This window comes from Pollachius pollachius, assembly GCF_949987615.1.
Source record: "Pollachius pollachius genome assembly, chromosome: 5".
Classification (NCBI taxonomy): domain Eukaryota; kingdom Metazoa; phylum Chordata; class Actinopteri; order Gadiformes; family Gadidae; genus Pollachius; species Pollachius pollachius.
In genome coordinates this window covers 1324223-1340586 of record NC_136938.1, presented here as the reverse complement: position 1 = coordinate 1340586, position 16364 = coordinate 1324223, and the positions used below count along the sequence as shown (strand labels likewise).

Genomic DNA, 16364 nt, shown 5'->3' with positions numbered 1-16364 from the left:
CACAGACACACACACAAACACACGATGGAGGCTACAACAAGGAACACACACACACACACACACACACACACACACGATGGAGGCTCTAACGAGGAACACACAGACACACACAAACACACGATGGAGGCTACAACAAGGAACACACACACACACACACACACACACACACACACACACACACACGATGGAGGCTCTAACGAGGAACACACACACACACGGAGGGTCTAACGAGGAACACACAGCTGAAGAAGACGGGATATGGGAAATGTAATAATTAATAATGAATCATGTTTTAGGGATGGCTTCTATGTGCAGAGATTTGCTTTCTAAAACAGTGCTTCGTGCTTGAAGCCCCTAACACCACAACTCCCAGAAGACGCTGCTCTCCAGACACTGCCCATAATTATAAACTGTAGACTTCCTTGGACCTGCTTCTTGTATCTCTGGTGATCTCTCTTCATGGAACTCCTTGTCTCTCTGGTGGTCTCTCACCATGAAGCTTCTTGTCTCTCTGGTGCTCTCTCTTCATGGAGCTTCTTGTCTCTCCGGTGCTCTCTCTTTATGGAGCTTCTTGTCTGTCTGGTGCTCTCTCTATGGAGCTCCTTGTCTCTCTAGTGGTCTCTCTTTATATTCTACCTGTACCAAGAGCCCCCTGAGGGAGATGACCTTAACGACGGCTCCACGCTATAAATAGAACCCAGGTGACTCAGTCTCCCCCCTCCTCCTCCTCCTCCTCCTCATCTCCCTCCCTCCCTCCCTCCCTTCCTTGTTCTCTGTGTTCTCGGCCGTCTCCAGACCCGCCATCTTACAGGGTTTGGTGTCTGTGGGCGTCCGGCTGCCAGCAGGACAATGATTGGAAATCTGGCATCACAGAGCAAGACAGTGTGTGTATATATGTGTATATCTATCTATCTCTCTATCTACACACACATAATTTGTGTGTGTGTTTCAAATCACATATATCTATCTTTATCTATCTATCTACGATAGATCTAGTGTATGCTACCAAAACCAAAGAAAGTTAGAAGCTCTTAAAGGCCCTGGGTCTAAGTAGTGCTTTACTATGGACAGGGATCCACCATGTGTCCATAGCAGCACAGTCCATCTAAGTTGTGCTTTAATATGCTTTAATATCCACCATAATGGACAGAGTCTGCCTCACACACTGGCCACATGCTCGTTGAGCTCGGCTATCTGTCAGTACACCAGGCAGCTTGATTTAAATCGGGACTTAAAGTACAGAGTTTCAATTAAAATATGCACAATGCTGCAGGCAAATTGATTAAAATGGTGTCAGCCGTTTCCTCAACAGACTGACTGGTAGTTAAGTTTGTGTGTTGGCTGTGGCGGGCTGGTTTCAGTGGATTAAGGGACTCTGGCTGATGATTACACATCATCCTGAGGTCTGCTCAGAAGTTCACCTCCTACTAATCAGTCTGGACTCAGAGCCTCTGAGAACAACGTCAGCTGTTGGCTGGATGAGGAGCACATATGAACCCTTACCCTAACCTGTGGTGTACATTTCACTTTGTTGTGTTGGTATAAACACACAACGCAGCACTAACTCTAACCCTCTCATCCTAACCCTCTCACCCTAACCCACTCACCCTAACCCTAACTCTCTCACCTTAACCCTCTCATCAGTCCTGATGCCTGAAGTCAGCATTGTCCAGCCTACCCTAAACACCCTACCACCCTACACACCCTGCCACCCTACACACCCTACCACCCTACAGACCCTTCCACCCTACACACCCTATCACCCTACCACCCTACAGACCCTACCACCCTACACACCCTACCACCCTACAGACCCTACCACCCTACACACCCTACCACCCTACAGACCCTACCACCCTACACACCCTATCACCCTACAGACCCTACCACCCTACCACCCTACCACCCTACACACCCTACCACCCTACACACCCTACCATCCTACACACCCTACCACCCTAAACACCCTACCACCCTACACACCCTGCCACCCTACACACCCTTCCACCCTACACACCCTACCACCCTACCACCCTACACACCCTGCCACCCTACACACCCTGCCACCCTACACACCTCCAAAGTGTTGTTGTGGGCTGGTGTATTCAGCCTGACCGAAGCCATCAAAAGGTGACATAAGGGTAATTAACAACTTAATTATCCTTACTGCCAAATGTCCTACTAACTCGCATCCCTTATCTGTCTTGCTTTTGTAGAATACCTTCTAAAGGATATTATAGAATGTTAGATTGGTCTCTTTGTTTACCCTGCTATGAAATAAATCCATTCTCTCCCAAAGAGCGTCCTCTGAGTGATTGGCCAATTAACAGCTTCCTTCTGCACACAAACCCATCATAGACCTCAGCAGAACTCCGAGAGCAGATGTCATTCATACATTTAACAAGCAAAACCACAACCCACCAGGATAGCCCGGAACAGCGTAAAGATTAGGAACATGAGGCAGACCCAAGGAGAAGCCATGAGTAAAGGGCCTTCGTATGTGCATGTGTGGAGTGACAGGCAACAGGGACGTGACAGCCTGTGGCCATGTTGTCTTTGGTGATCAGGAAAAAGGCGCCCAAAGACATGAAGACACTCCTCAGGTCCTGCACTCCTCTAACCTTTGCCCTCTGTACCTCTGTACTGCCACCCCTCCTGCGCTGGTCTCTCTCCCTGGACTCTCTCTATTGTGGTTATGTCTCCATGAGGTCCACCATGAGGTCCACCATGAGGTCCACCATGAGGTCCACCATGAGGTCCACCATGAGGTCCACCATGAGGTCCACCATGAGGTCCGCCGCAAAGCTTCTAGTTAGAGGGGGAGCAGCAGAGCCAGCTCACTCTCCTTCGTCTCGTCCTGCCCTGAGGAAAGCAACAGAGAGAGATAATGGCTGATTCTGGATCAAACAAATGGGGGTGCTTTTGGTAATGGCTGCCTAGCAACAGACTGCAGAGCTGTTGGTTGTTGCTCAGTCGGTGTGCATACTGATAGACAAGAGATGCAGAAACAATCCAGAACACACACGCAGGCGCACACACGCGTTGCAACACCATGCTCAGGCACATGCACACACAGACAAACACACAAATGACATGATGTATACATATAAGTGTTGAGCATGTGCGGGGAGAGGTGTGTTAAAGAAATGCATTTTCAGACAACCACACAAACCCTGACACACACACACACACACACACACACACACACACACACATACACACACACACACACACACACACACACAGCTTCCCTTTTGAACAGCCTCACATGCATCCTGAGACCAAAGGTGACACAAGGAGTTCACAGCAGGAACCACAAACCAATCAGCAACCGGGTTCAGGAGGTTCTGCTACTCCATTTCATTCCAGACATTATCTCGAAAACATCTGCTAGGAGGACACTCTAATGTAAAACCCCAAAACAGAATTAATAGCAAGACTTGAACTGCATAAGGTGAGCACCATGTGAGGGGTCACTGATAGCAACAGCTACTTCTAGGATTAATGAGAGCATCAGGGGAAGGGAGGACAGGGTACCGGACATTACAGGGACCCACTGTAGGCCCCATGGACCCACTTTAGGCCAGATGGACCCACTCTAGGCCACATGGTGACCCGGGTACCGGGACCCACTGTAGGCCACATGCACCCACACGGTGACCCGGGCGGCGGCTGACATTTAGACCGCCTCCTCTTGGCAGCGGGGGGGGAGTGGGGCTCAAAGGGACCTTCAACATGAAACCCTCAAAGGCAGCAGAGCACTCTGTCACTTTGTGAGGACCACAGAGAGTGGGGGAATGGTGCGTGTGTGTGTGTGTGTGTGTGTGTGTGTGTGTGTGTGTGTGTGTGTCAGGCCACTCTGTGTCAGAGAGAGTGAGTGCTCGGTTGAGTGAGTAGGTGGGTGGAAGGCCGCCAGCACTAAGAGCCACCTACAGAAATAGTCTCTGCTCTGCAGGCTCCACACACTAAGGAAGCTCTTCTGGAGCCACCGCCTGATCCCAGAGCAGATCTCACCTTCTCTACCGACAGAACAAGAAGAAATGGATCAATACCAGTCGAGAGGGAGGGAAGGAATCAGGGGAAGGAAGAGAATGGGGAGCGTCGGCAGCAAGACCTGATATATCACACGTTCACAAGGACACCAAGTGTCCCTCCGACGGAGCTTCAGGCTTATCATGCATCCCGGCTTGGGGTTTGTGATTGTAAAGGGGGTTGAAGATAAACTATTGATGGATCAGTAGCACGAGGAACACAGGGACAACATATGAGCCGTGGAGCTGATGAGATGGAATGATTCACCAGAAACGTCCTCAAGGTTGAGACTTCTGTTTAAAGAGCAAGAAGAGGAGTGAGATGTGTCTGTCACGTTAAGGAAGACATGATGCTACAGTGTGAGGCTATAGCAGGATGCTACAGTGTGATGCTACAGTGTGATGCTACAACAGGATGCTACAGTGTGATGTGATGCTACAGTGTGATGCTACAGTGAGATGTTGTCTTGTTTGGTTGGTTCAGGAGCAACAGTCTGAAGCGATGCCCCTTCCAACTACCTAGGAGAGGAGACGATTGCTTACTTCATAAGCAGCACTCTGCCCATGACACTGACATCGTCACGGTGATCCCACAGTGTCAGTTCAGGACATCAGGGGGTTTGCAGCTAGCTTCACAGCTGGTCTTTACCCAGGCTGACGCAGAATGACTTCATCACTTTTATTAATTCATTAGACAGGAAGGGCAGTGAAGCAGGGCCTGGTAATTACTCACTTTTACTAGATTAGGATCATCATTTATCAACAAATAATGAAAGAAATCAATGCGTCTTCCACCAAGGGAGTACCGAATCGATACATAGAGTAGGAACCAGGAGCCTGTTTCAGACCAGGCCCCTCGGGACGGGGCCCCCAGAGCCTGGGTCATCTCCGCTGGCTGGGGGCCACAGACCCCGACTGGACCGTTTGCATCACTGGCTGGAAGTCAAGAGTGCAGGCTTTGAGGGGCCCTTACTGAGGGGCCCTTACCGCGCTCCCAGATCACACATCCTGCTGAGACAAGGTCCACAAACTCACACGCAGACACACACGCACGGGGGCTGAACCCACAGGCTGGGTTAGGGTTGGGAGGGGGGGGGGGGGGGGGGGTTATTGAAAGAATAAACAGATATCAGATAAAAACATCCTCTGATAGACAGCAGCCTGATGGTAACTGAACACACAAACGCTGCCACGGGTCACGGGCCAACAATCAGGAGTCTCCTGACGTTTAAATGAAACCCAGAAGGTCAGAGAATGAAGACAGCGACACTACCGGTATCTCCAGAGGACCCCCGCCTCTGTGTGTTGGGGGGTTGTGAGCCCCTCCCCCCCCCACCCCCTGTATATATTGGAGGTTCTCCTCCTGACTACTGATGTCTGCTGCTGGGGCTCACCTCATCTGAACCAGCCTCCCCGGCAACAGGCCCATGGGCAGAGGCAGGGAGAGAAACATGTAGCGCGACACGGTGAGACACACCATGCTGCTGGGGCATCTGTCCTTCTGGAACCACTGAAGCCCCTTAGTGAGTTTCTCTTTGGGCCCGTTTGTAAAATGGGGAATTATCCTTAAGGGCTAAAAATGATTCCGGGTGTTAACCTTTACAGAGAGCCGGATCTTAAAGGAGAAATCTGGTGTAAAATGGATTTGGGATATGTTTGGTATAATAACGAGTTGGAATGTTGGTTTTGGAGCAAAAAAGCGCATACAGACGCATTCGTCAGTTGGCTGTTTTTAGCCAATTCTATCAAAATGCTATAAACTTGGAACGATAGGGGCATGTGTTATGGTAAAAACAAAATCGCTATTTTAAACCACTTAAAAGGCTAGAAGTAGCCTGACACTTCTTTGATAGTATAATAAGGGTCTCAACATATACAACGAGGCATTGATAACTTTGTAAGTGTACAGATTGTTAATTAAAAAGGACATTTTATACACACAATACCATCAGTAGTTCACCTGTCGACGCCATCTTGTTTTTAAGACTCGATAAGTAGATGACGAACACAGAGCTTGCGTGTTGTTGCTGGATGGCACAATCTCTGTGTTCGTCAATCTACCTATCGAGTCTTAAGAACAAGATGGCACAATCTGTACACTTACAAAGTTATCAATGCCTCCTTAAGAATGCGTCTATACGCGCCTTTTTGCTCCCAAACGAGCATTCCAACTCGTTATCATACTAAACATATCCGAGATCCATTTTACAGCGGATTTCTCATTGAAGAGGTTCTTCAGGTTCCTGAGCCTCCTGTTTCAACTCACACTCTGCACACTGCCAGGGCGCGCTGGGCTCACATCCACTCATAGCAGGAAGAGAGAACCATTGGACGAAGAGCAAACTGTTGGACGAAGAGCGTAGGAGGGCCGAGAACAGCAGTGCTTAAATGAGGACCCGTCTGTTCACCCCCTCTCTGCCGGGCCCCGGTACCTGAAACAGCCCCCCCCCTGACATGAGACTGATTCTACCTTCAGCTGCTGGCGACAGCTTCTCACACTGTGGATCTCACCTTCTCCCTCTCCTCACCGTCTCCCCTCCCTCTCCACCTCCCTCTCCCTCTGTCTCCCTCTCCGCTCCCTCTTCGTCTCTCCCTCTTCGTCTCCTCTCCTCTCCCTCTCCTCTCTCTCCCCTCCCTCTTCGTCTCTCCCTCTTCGTCTCCTCTCCCTCTCTCTCCCTCTCCTCTCCCTCTCCTCTCCCTCTCCTCTCTCTCCCCTCCCCCTCCGTCCCTCCCCCCGTCTCTCCCTTGCTTGCCTGCACCCACAGGTGTGTTTTAAGCAGCTGTGTTTATCTGCTGCAGCGTCTCTCTTCAACCCCACTTCCTGTTTATTCGGCAGTGCGAGACGGCAAGAGAGGAACCCATCAGCAGGGAGTCTGAGTCACGGCCAGAGTCTGAGAGCCGTGCTGGAAGCTTTGGGAACCAAAATTAAACATGCAAAGTCTGAGGGCGTTGGCGGTCTGAGGATTGGAGCAATGGGATACTCTAATGGTTCTGTAGGCTCCTGATGACGTTAAGAAATGCACCATGCGGGCCTCGTATATGCAGGCAGGCTTATGGCCGGGTGTAATAACATGGCTGTGGATTAACAGAGAGGGCAGGGAGACAGAGAGTGTTGCGGTGATTAAAGTCAGGAAGAACCCTAGATGAGGGTGACCCTAAGAGTTAAGCTGACCAGACTTAAAGATTAGACAGCATATCCATCCTGGAAGGGCTCAGATGCATACGCAGGGACGTATGGGAGGTGGGTGTGGAGAGCAGGACGCTCTTATAAGCGGTTCTTTAGCGCTATGTTTGGGAACAGTGTCATCGCCCCGCCAGCGCCTGTTGGACCAAACAAGGGACGACCCTGTGACCCCTGACCTCTCTGCTATCTGACCTCTGTGTGTTTGTTTGCGTGCACCAGCTCCTACCGGCTGCTGGAGTTGCGGAGGATGACCAGGGCGTCGGGAAAGCCGTCCAGGTTGTAGTCCCCCAGATGAAGGGCCAAGGGCAGGCCGGGGGCCCCGGGCACCAAGCCCCACTTAGTCTCCCCCTGCTGGAAGTCCGACAGCAGGGTCACCCACTGCAACACAAGATCAGCCGGCTTCAGGGGACCAGAGCTGGGGACGGCAGGTCACAACGTAATGAATGGAGAGAGAGAGAGAGAGAGAGAAAGAGAAAGAGAGGTATGTGTTGTCTGTCTTTGTCTTTGTGTGCAGTGTCTGTGTGTGGTAGGTCTGTGTGTGTGCGGTGTGTGTGTGTGTCCAGCTGGGGGCCAGGTGCCAGTTGATGTAAATTATTCATGAATGTTAAACTGACACAGCAGGTGCAGTGTGTGTTTGTCATCAAACAGAACATAACATACCTGCCACTAATCGATGTTAATGTGAAACACACACACACAATGTAATTCAGAAACTATATTTGTATTCAGAAACTTATTTGTATTTAGAAACTATGATCTTATCGGTACCTTGCTGACCCAGTTCCTGCTTAAATAAGGCCCATTGCATCCCTCCTCTGGGCCCAGAAGGTTCACACATTTCATCCATAAACATGGAGCGCAGTTTCTATCAGAGAAAGAGTCTCTCTATCGATGAATCACACAAAGGCCAACATATTTACACCAAAGTGAGTGTTGAGAGCATAAGGAGGCTGCACAATCCTGCGTGTGCTTGTAAGTTGGTGTGCGTTTCTGTGTGTGCATGGGTGTGCGTATCTTTGTGTGCATGGGTGTGCGTTGCTGAGTGTGAAGATGCACAGGCATCCAAATGAACCACTTCATTGGAGAAATAGATTAGGGCAATTGGGACGCAAGTTAATGCTTTTTGATGGCACTGAGCCAGAGCATTTGAATTAAATTTTATTGTAATCCTGTAGACATGCTGCATTGCATGCATGAATGAATTCACCTCCACAGAACCCATTCATTCACATGAATGAATTGGACCACTGCCTTAGCCTTGAAAATATATATATTTATCTTTATTCAACCCGGTAAAAGTCATACCGAGATGAAAATTGATTTAGGTGATCGATTTAGGTTTCACTCCCTGCTGCATCGTGTCTCTTTGACTGCTGCCATGAGGCAACATCCTTCCCCCCTGTGGGGCTCATGAGGCAACATCCTGGAGGGGGCACCAGGTGAACTAACAGAGAGGCGGACCCACCAGGTGGACTAACAGAGAGGCGAACCCACCAGGTGGACTAACAAAGAGTCGTAACCACCAGGTGGACTAACAGCAGACCCACCAGGTGGACTAACAACAGAGCCACCAGGTGGACTATCAGCAGATCCACCAGGTGGACTAACAGCAGACCCACCAGGTGGACTATCAGCAGACCCACCAGGTGGACTAACAGCAGACCCACCAGGTGGACTAACAGCAGAGCCACCAGGTGGACTATCAGCAGATCCACCAGGTGGACTATCAGCAGAGCCACCAGGTGGACTATCAGCAGATCCACCAGGTGGACTAACAGCAGACCCACCAGGTGGACTAACAGCAGACCCACCAGGTGGACTAACAGCAGAGCCACCAGATGGACTATCAGCAGAGCCACCAGGTGGACTATCAGCAGACCCACCAGGTAGACTAACAGCAGACCCACCAGGTGGTCAGGTTGGACCTTCTGCTGTCAGCCCAGCTGGCTCACCAGGGGAGGAAAGACCTCACTGACACCAGAACACTGTGATGGACCATCAGGAAGGAGGTGCGGGTTATTAGGACCAAGAGACTAGCGGGCTATTAGCACCCAGAGACTAGCGGACTATTAGCACCCAGAGACTAGCGGGCTATTAGCACCAAGAGACTAGCGGGCTATTAGCACCAAGAGACTAGCGGGCTATTAGCACCCAGAGACTAGCGGACTATTAGCACCCAGAGACTAGCGGGCTATTAGCACCAACAGACTAGCGGGCTATTAGCACCAAGAGACTAGCGGGCTATTAGCACCAAGAGACTAGCGGGCTATTAGCACCCAGAGACTAGCGGACTATTAGCACCCAGAGACTAGCGGGCTATTAGCACCAAGAGACTAGCGGGCTATAAGCACCAAGAGACTAGCGGGCTATTAGCACCAAGATGCTAGCGGGCTATTAGCACCAAGAGACTAGCGGGCTATTAGCACCAAGAGACTAGCGGGCTATTAGCACCAAGATGCTAGCGGGCTATTAGCACCAAGAGACTAGCGGGCTATTAGCACCAAGAGACTAGCGGGCTATTAGCACCAAGAGACTAGCGGGCTATTAGCACCAAGATGCTAGCGGGCTATTAGCACCAAGAGACTAGCGGGCTATTAGCACCAAGATGCTAGCGGGCTATTAGCACCAAGAGACTAGCGGGCTATTAGCACCAAGAGACTAGCGGGCTATTAGCACCAAGATGCTAGCGGGCTATTAGCACCAAGAGACTAGCGGGCTATTAGCACCAAGAGAACATTAGCAGAGAGCCATTATATGAGCACAGAGGAAAGATAGGAGGGAGAGAGCCGCACCGATGAATTATGAAGAAAAAAACAATAAGGAGCCTGAAGTGTTAATAACAGTGAGACAGTTAGACGTCATGTAGGAGGCACCCTCCAGGCTCCTACCTCTTTGTTCCTCTGTCCTGCCAGGTAGATGGCACTGCTTCGGCAGTCCTTGTCCAGACACACAGGCAGCAGGTGGTCCTGGTGGCCGTCGCCATCTGAGAGAGTAAGACATTCATACATTAATGCATTTGGAAAACATTCATTCATTCATGCATTAGGAGACCGGTCATACATTCATGCATTAGGAAAACGTTCATACATTCGAAAAACGTTCATACATTCATATATTAAACATTCATATATTGATGCATTAGTGAGATGCATGAGTCAAACATTCATTCACAAGCGTTTCTGGTTATTTTCGGAGCTATAACAGAGGGCGATGTGAGGTCATGTTGTTGCGACAGGACTTTTTGACACTATAACACATGCTCCAGTGAATAAACTCCTGGTAGTAATATATTATAATACCCACTCACAGGGTATTTATATCGCCAACATGAACACACAAAAGGACCTCTGAGCGGTTCCTTGGCGGCCTTACACCTCATCGCCGTGGTGACGACGAGGCCGCGTGCACAGAGAATCTGGCAAGTCAGTAGCAGGTACTCTATAAAGGACCAGAGTCAGTACCAGGTACTCTCTAAGGATATGGTACCAGAGTCAGTGCTAGGTACTCTCTAAGGATATGGTACCAGAGTCAGTACCAGGTACTCTCAAAGAATCTGGTACCAGAGTAGGTACCAGGTAATGTTATGAAAGACTCATGTCTACAATGCTATCTGATCAATGAGTGCTGAAGCGATCCACTGCTGCACCGCCACTGCAGCAGCAGCAGCAGCAGCAGGACCACCACCACCACCGCCGCCGCCGCAGCAGATGCTGAGAGCGGGGAGCGGGGAGCTGGACTCAGGAGCCCCCGAGCCCCCAGGATCAGCTGAGCTGTAAGTGGTGTGGACGTCTCCCGAGGTTAGCATTCACACCGTCAACCGGCAGTTCAGTGAGCCGGCACAGCGCCACCCGCAGCAGACGCTGGTTAGAGATCTGATCATAGCATCCCATATGAAGAGGAGACACTGGTTTAGAGATCTGATCGTAGCATCCCATATGAAGAGGAGACACTGGTTTAGAGATCTGATCGTAGCATCCCATATGAAGAGGAGACGCTGGTTTAGAGATCTGATCGTAGCATCCCATATGAAGAGGAGACACTGGTTTAGAGATCTGATTGTAGCATCCCATATGAAGAGGAGACGCTGGTTTAGAGATCTGATCGTAGTATCCCATATGAAGAGGAGACACTGGTTTAGAGATCTGATCGTAGCATCCCATATGAAGAGGAGACGCTGGTTTAGAGATCTGATCATAGCATCCCATATGAAGAGGAGACACTGGTTTAGAGATCTGATCGTAGCATCCCATATGAAGAGGAGACGCTGGTTTAGAGATCTGATCGTAGCATCCCATATGAAGAGGAGACGCTTGTTTAGAGATCTGATCGTAGCATCCCATATGAAGAGGAGACGCTTGTTTAGAGATCTGATCGTAGCATCCCATATAAAGAGGAGACGCTGGTTTAGCGATCTGATTGTAGCATCCCATATGAAGAGAAGACGGTTTAGATATGAAACTGGAAGCTGATTGGAGTCAATAAAATCATTTTACTAAAGTACTATTTAAATAGGGAGGATAACTCTCACTGGATTGATATAGAGACAGAGAAGTAGAGCGAGAGAGGCAGAGACAGATAGAGAGAGAGACACCAAGGAGAGAGCAAGAGACAAAGAGAGTGAGAGACAAAGCTGTGCTTGCGTCCACGTGATCTTAAAATTTGCATGAAAGTTAAATGGAAGAATGAGCGAGAAAGAGAGAAAAAGGGAAAGGGGGAGAAAAAGATAGAGCACAAGGGAAAGGGGGAGAGAATAATGGTTGGGGGGAGGAGATATTTCGACTCCATCTGTACGGGCTAGGCTCACCCTCATTTACACTGACTACACTCTGGGTAGGGGTGAACCCATTACTGCTCATTAAGGGGAGAGATACAGACAGAGAGGGGGAGACGGCGAGAGGGAGGGAGAGACAGATGGGACAAGATGGAGGAAGAGCGAGATATACAGAGAGAACAGAGAACAGTCAGAATGAAAGAGATAGAAGATGGATGGAGGGAGCGATAGTGACAGAGAGAGAGAGCAGGAGAGAGAGTGAGGGAGTGATCAAGGCTACGTGAGAGGAGGAGGCTGACGGAGCAGTAGATGGGGGAGGTGGAGAGGGAGTAATGGACCATAATGAGAGGAGGAGGGACAGAGGGGAGGGAGAGCGGGGAGAGAAAAACAGCGTCCGTTCCCAGTGTAGCATACTGGGTGGCACTGGCACACACACACCACTACACAAAACATCAATGCATGTATCTAAATGTTCAGTTTCCCTCACTTATCATTCTCTCTTACACACACACAGACACGCACAAAGACACACACTGAAAAGCTTGTTAAATTTTTTAATATACCCTTTTAACGCTCTCCTTTTGCCAGCAGTAAAGAGCCCTCAGTATCAGTGAGTACACACAGAGTCAGCCTCAGCCCCTCCACTAAGCTGATGTTCAGGGACCAGCGCTGCTTTCTAGTACGATGAATTATGCATCAGATGTGTCGCACAGGAATGCAATTAGCTCAGTGATAAAGCAGATGAGGTTTGACTGGGCATCCATTTAGAGCAAAGTGGTGCTGAAAGAGATAATTCTGTGCATGCAGAGGTTACCACACAAACATCACACAGCAGGAAGCCCCACCCTAGGGTGCTGAAGGGTGCAGGGGGTTCAGCACCTCTTTAACCTTAGGCTGGTGAACCGGCTTGGGAACACCTACTGCATGGTTCCACCGCCCCAGAGAGGACACCCCAGTACCATGACCACAGACCAGTGGTCTGACCTCAATGTCCCAGTACCATGACCACAGACCAGTGGTCTGACCTCAACGTCCCAGTATCATGACCACAGACCAGTGGTCTGACCTCAATGTGCCAATACCATGACCACAGACCAGTGGTCTGACCTCAACGTCCCAGTACAATGACCACAGACCAGTGGTCTGACCTCAATGTCCCAGTACCATGACCACAGACCAGTGGTCTGACCTCAACGTCCCAGTACAATGACCACAGACCAGTGGTCTGACCTCAATGTCCCAGTACCATGACCACAGACCAGTGGATTGACCTCAACGTCCCAGTACAATGACCACAGACCAGTGGTCTGACCTCAATGTCCCAGTACCATGACCACAGACCAGTGGTCTGACCTCAACGTCCCAGTACCATGACCACAGACCATTGGTCTGACCTCAATGTCCCAGTACCATGACCACAGACCAGTGGATTGACCTCAACGTCCCAGTACCATGACCACAGACCATTGGTCTGACCTCAATGTAGGTTTGAGGATGTTGAGCTGCTTTGCCTCTGCTGGAGACATGTCATGACGGCAGAAACATCAAGACGTTCTTCTTCAGAGGAAGCTCCTCTCCTTCCTGTCTTGGTAGCGATAATGTGCAGCGTGACGATAATGTGCTTGTACCGCCCTGTATGTTGGCTGTCTGTCTCATTGGCTACTCTACCTCTCCATCTGCTCCACAGCAGAGAGAGAGTGAGCGAAAGTGAGAGGGTTGGTCAACATTAGAAATACCAGGAGATGAGGGAAACTGATGGAGATACAGAGCCAGAGGGAGATATAAAGAGGAGTGAACAAACAAAGGAGGAATGGAAAAGAAGGAGGGATTCAGATGAGAGCAAAGTGAATGGGGCAGGTTATTGTGATGTGAGCTCAAAGACCTCCTTAAGGTCTCCTTAAGGTCTCCTTAAGGACTAGTTATGATCTCCTTAAGGCCTCCTTAAGACCTCCTTAAGGACTTGTTAAGACCTCCTAAAGGTCTCCTTAAGACCTCCTTAAGGAGATCTTAAAACCACCTAAAGGTCTCCTTAAGGTCTCCTTAAGCACACCACGGCAGCGTTGGGAGGTGATGTTCAGGGAGATGGGAAGTAGAACACAACACCTGCCTACAGATATAGAATACTGTGGACAAGAAGGCCGTTTCCCCAGAGACATACACGCGTTCACACTCTTAAAGAAACATATGCATAGCGCGGCTCCAGCGGAGTGAACTCTGTTATACACCATGGCAGAGCACGGCTCCAGGAGAGTGAACTCTGTTATACACCATGGCAGAGCACGGCTCCAGGAGAGTGTACTCTGTTATACACCGGGGCAGAGCACGGCTCCCGGAGAGTGAACTTTGTTATACACCGGGGCAGAGCAGTGAGTCCACACAGACTGAACCCTGATCAGGGTTTTCCTCCATCCTTGCTCGTGTGTGTGTATGTGTGTGTGTGCGCGTGTATGTGTGTGTGTGTGTGTGTGTGTGTATGTGTATGTGTATGTGTGTGTGTGGGTGTGTGTGTGTGCGCACAAAAGCACAGCACCACAGATGTTCTAGGTCGCATCTCTGTGGTGCATTATGGGTGAACTCGGAGGGGGACATTCCTTCACTACGTTTTAATGGACACCCCGAGCTACTCAGTGATTGGTTGATTAATCTTGGCAATACAGACTCTCCTTCATCTGTGTGTGCTGCAGACTGTGTGTGTTGTGCTTTGTGTCCTCAGGGTTAACTCTTAGGGTTTTCCCTTAGGGTTAACTCTTGGGGTTAGGGTTAACCCTTAGGATTAGGATTAACCATTAGGGTAAACTCTTAGTGTTAGGGTTAACTCTTAGGGTTAGGGTTAACCTGAGGGTTAGGGTGAACTCTTAGGGTGAACTCTAAGGGTTAGGGTGAACCTGAGGGTTAACACACACTTATTCACAGAAACCCATCCTGCAGGGGAACAGCCTGCTGTGGGGAGAAGCGTCTTGCTCAGGGACACCTCAACACTGCCCTAGGAGGAGCCAATGATTGAACCAGCAACCTTGAGGTAACAAGCATTACCTCCTGAACCTCTGCCAACCCTGATCCCACATTCAGGACACATTGTGAGTGAGACGGAAAACACTGTAGCCAGCGTCTTACTGTGGTACACTGGCAGTGACAGACGCAAAACACCATGAACTCACTAATGCACAGTTACTAACAACGGCCTCCCGAACCACGGAGAGGTGCAGCGACTGAGGGGGGCAAACCTACCAATATCCACAAAGGAGGACTGGCCCACGATGACGGACCCCCTGGGGACTTCGGTAGGCAGGATCTCTTCCCTGCTGAAGTTCCCCTGCTGAGAGACAGATAGAGATAGAGTGGAGAGAGGAGAGAGGAGAGAAGAGAGAGGAGAGAAGAGAGAAGAGAGAAGAGAGAAGAGAGAGAGAGAGAGAGTTAACAGAGCATTACTTATGGTAATTGCAGAAGTTACTGGAGTTGCACTTTGCCAGCAGATGGGACTCAGGCTTGTTCAAAATTGACCCAAGAAGCAGAGCCCTGCGGCCCTTCAGCACAAAGACTGTAAATGAAGGATTTGGTGCAATGAAACAGCTTGAGAAACAGGGGTGAGGAGGAGGGAAATGGACCTATCATAACGAGGGGAATCAAGTTCTGCTCGTGTCTAAGGCGTGCACACGCACTCAGGGGAGGAGGAGGAACAGTGACGAGTGAGCTGGAGATGGGGCTGACAGAGGGATTAAGAGTGATGGAGATAAAGAGAGAATTCAATAGAACACTGCATACTGTTAGTGACCTTTTAGAGCCTGACGTCTCAGCTGGTTCATGATCTATCCATCAGAGCACAGAGCTGAACAAGACCACGTTACCAGAGAGAGCGAGACGGACAGGAAATTAACAGCCACAGAGCCAGGTGGAGATCCAAAGGGACAGCAGCGGGAGGCTGTCAGACCAGGAGGTCTGTCTGGTGTCCAGAAGGAGTCACTTGTCTCTGTGTTCTTTATCAACACACGCCAGCATGACAACAACTTGAGTGACACTTTCACACACAAAACCGATTTTTGTGTGTGTGTGTGTGTGTGTGTGTGTGTGTGTGTGTGTGTGTGTGTGTGTGTGTGTGTGTGTGTGTGTGTGTGTGTGTGTGTGTGTGTGTGTGTGTGTGGAGGACTAAACAAACGTAGATCTAGAGCACAACCTCCTGACACTGGATGGATGTGGGATATACATATGTCTATAGAGACACACGCACACACACACACGCATACACGATGATTGGGCCAAAAGTCTTAGCGGTTCAATGGGTGAACTGGTGCTGATTGGATGCTGAGGTTAATCTGGCGTCCAGCTCCACGGCGCCCTCTAGGACTCATGGATGATGGATGTTGTCCTACCATGATTTACA

The 16364-nt window shown here is 49.8% G+C and overlaps 1 protein-coding gene across 2 annotated transcripts in view; it reads right to left on the bottom strand.

Moving 5' to 3' along the window:
- Positions 1 to 16364, bottom strand: part of itfg1 (integrin alpha FG-GAP repeat containing 1) — an 85757-nt gene that overhangs the window by 39199 nt on the left and 30194 nt on the right. Inside the window, exons 8-10 of one of the 2 annotated variants that reach the window (XM_079737240.1) lie at positions 15215 to 15302; positions 10104 to 10198; positions 7442 to 7593 (exon numbers count right to left, since the gene is read on the bottom strand). In XM_079737240.1, the coding sequence (XP_079593366.1) occupies positions 7442 to 7593; positions 10104 to 10198; positions 15215 to 15302 (335 nt within the window). The remainder of the gene's footprint in view (positions 1 to 7441; positions 7594 to 10103; positions 10199 to 15214; positions 15303 to 16364) is intronic. The other variant, XM_079737241.1, reaches the window with a different exon arrangement.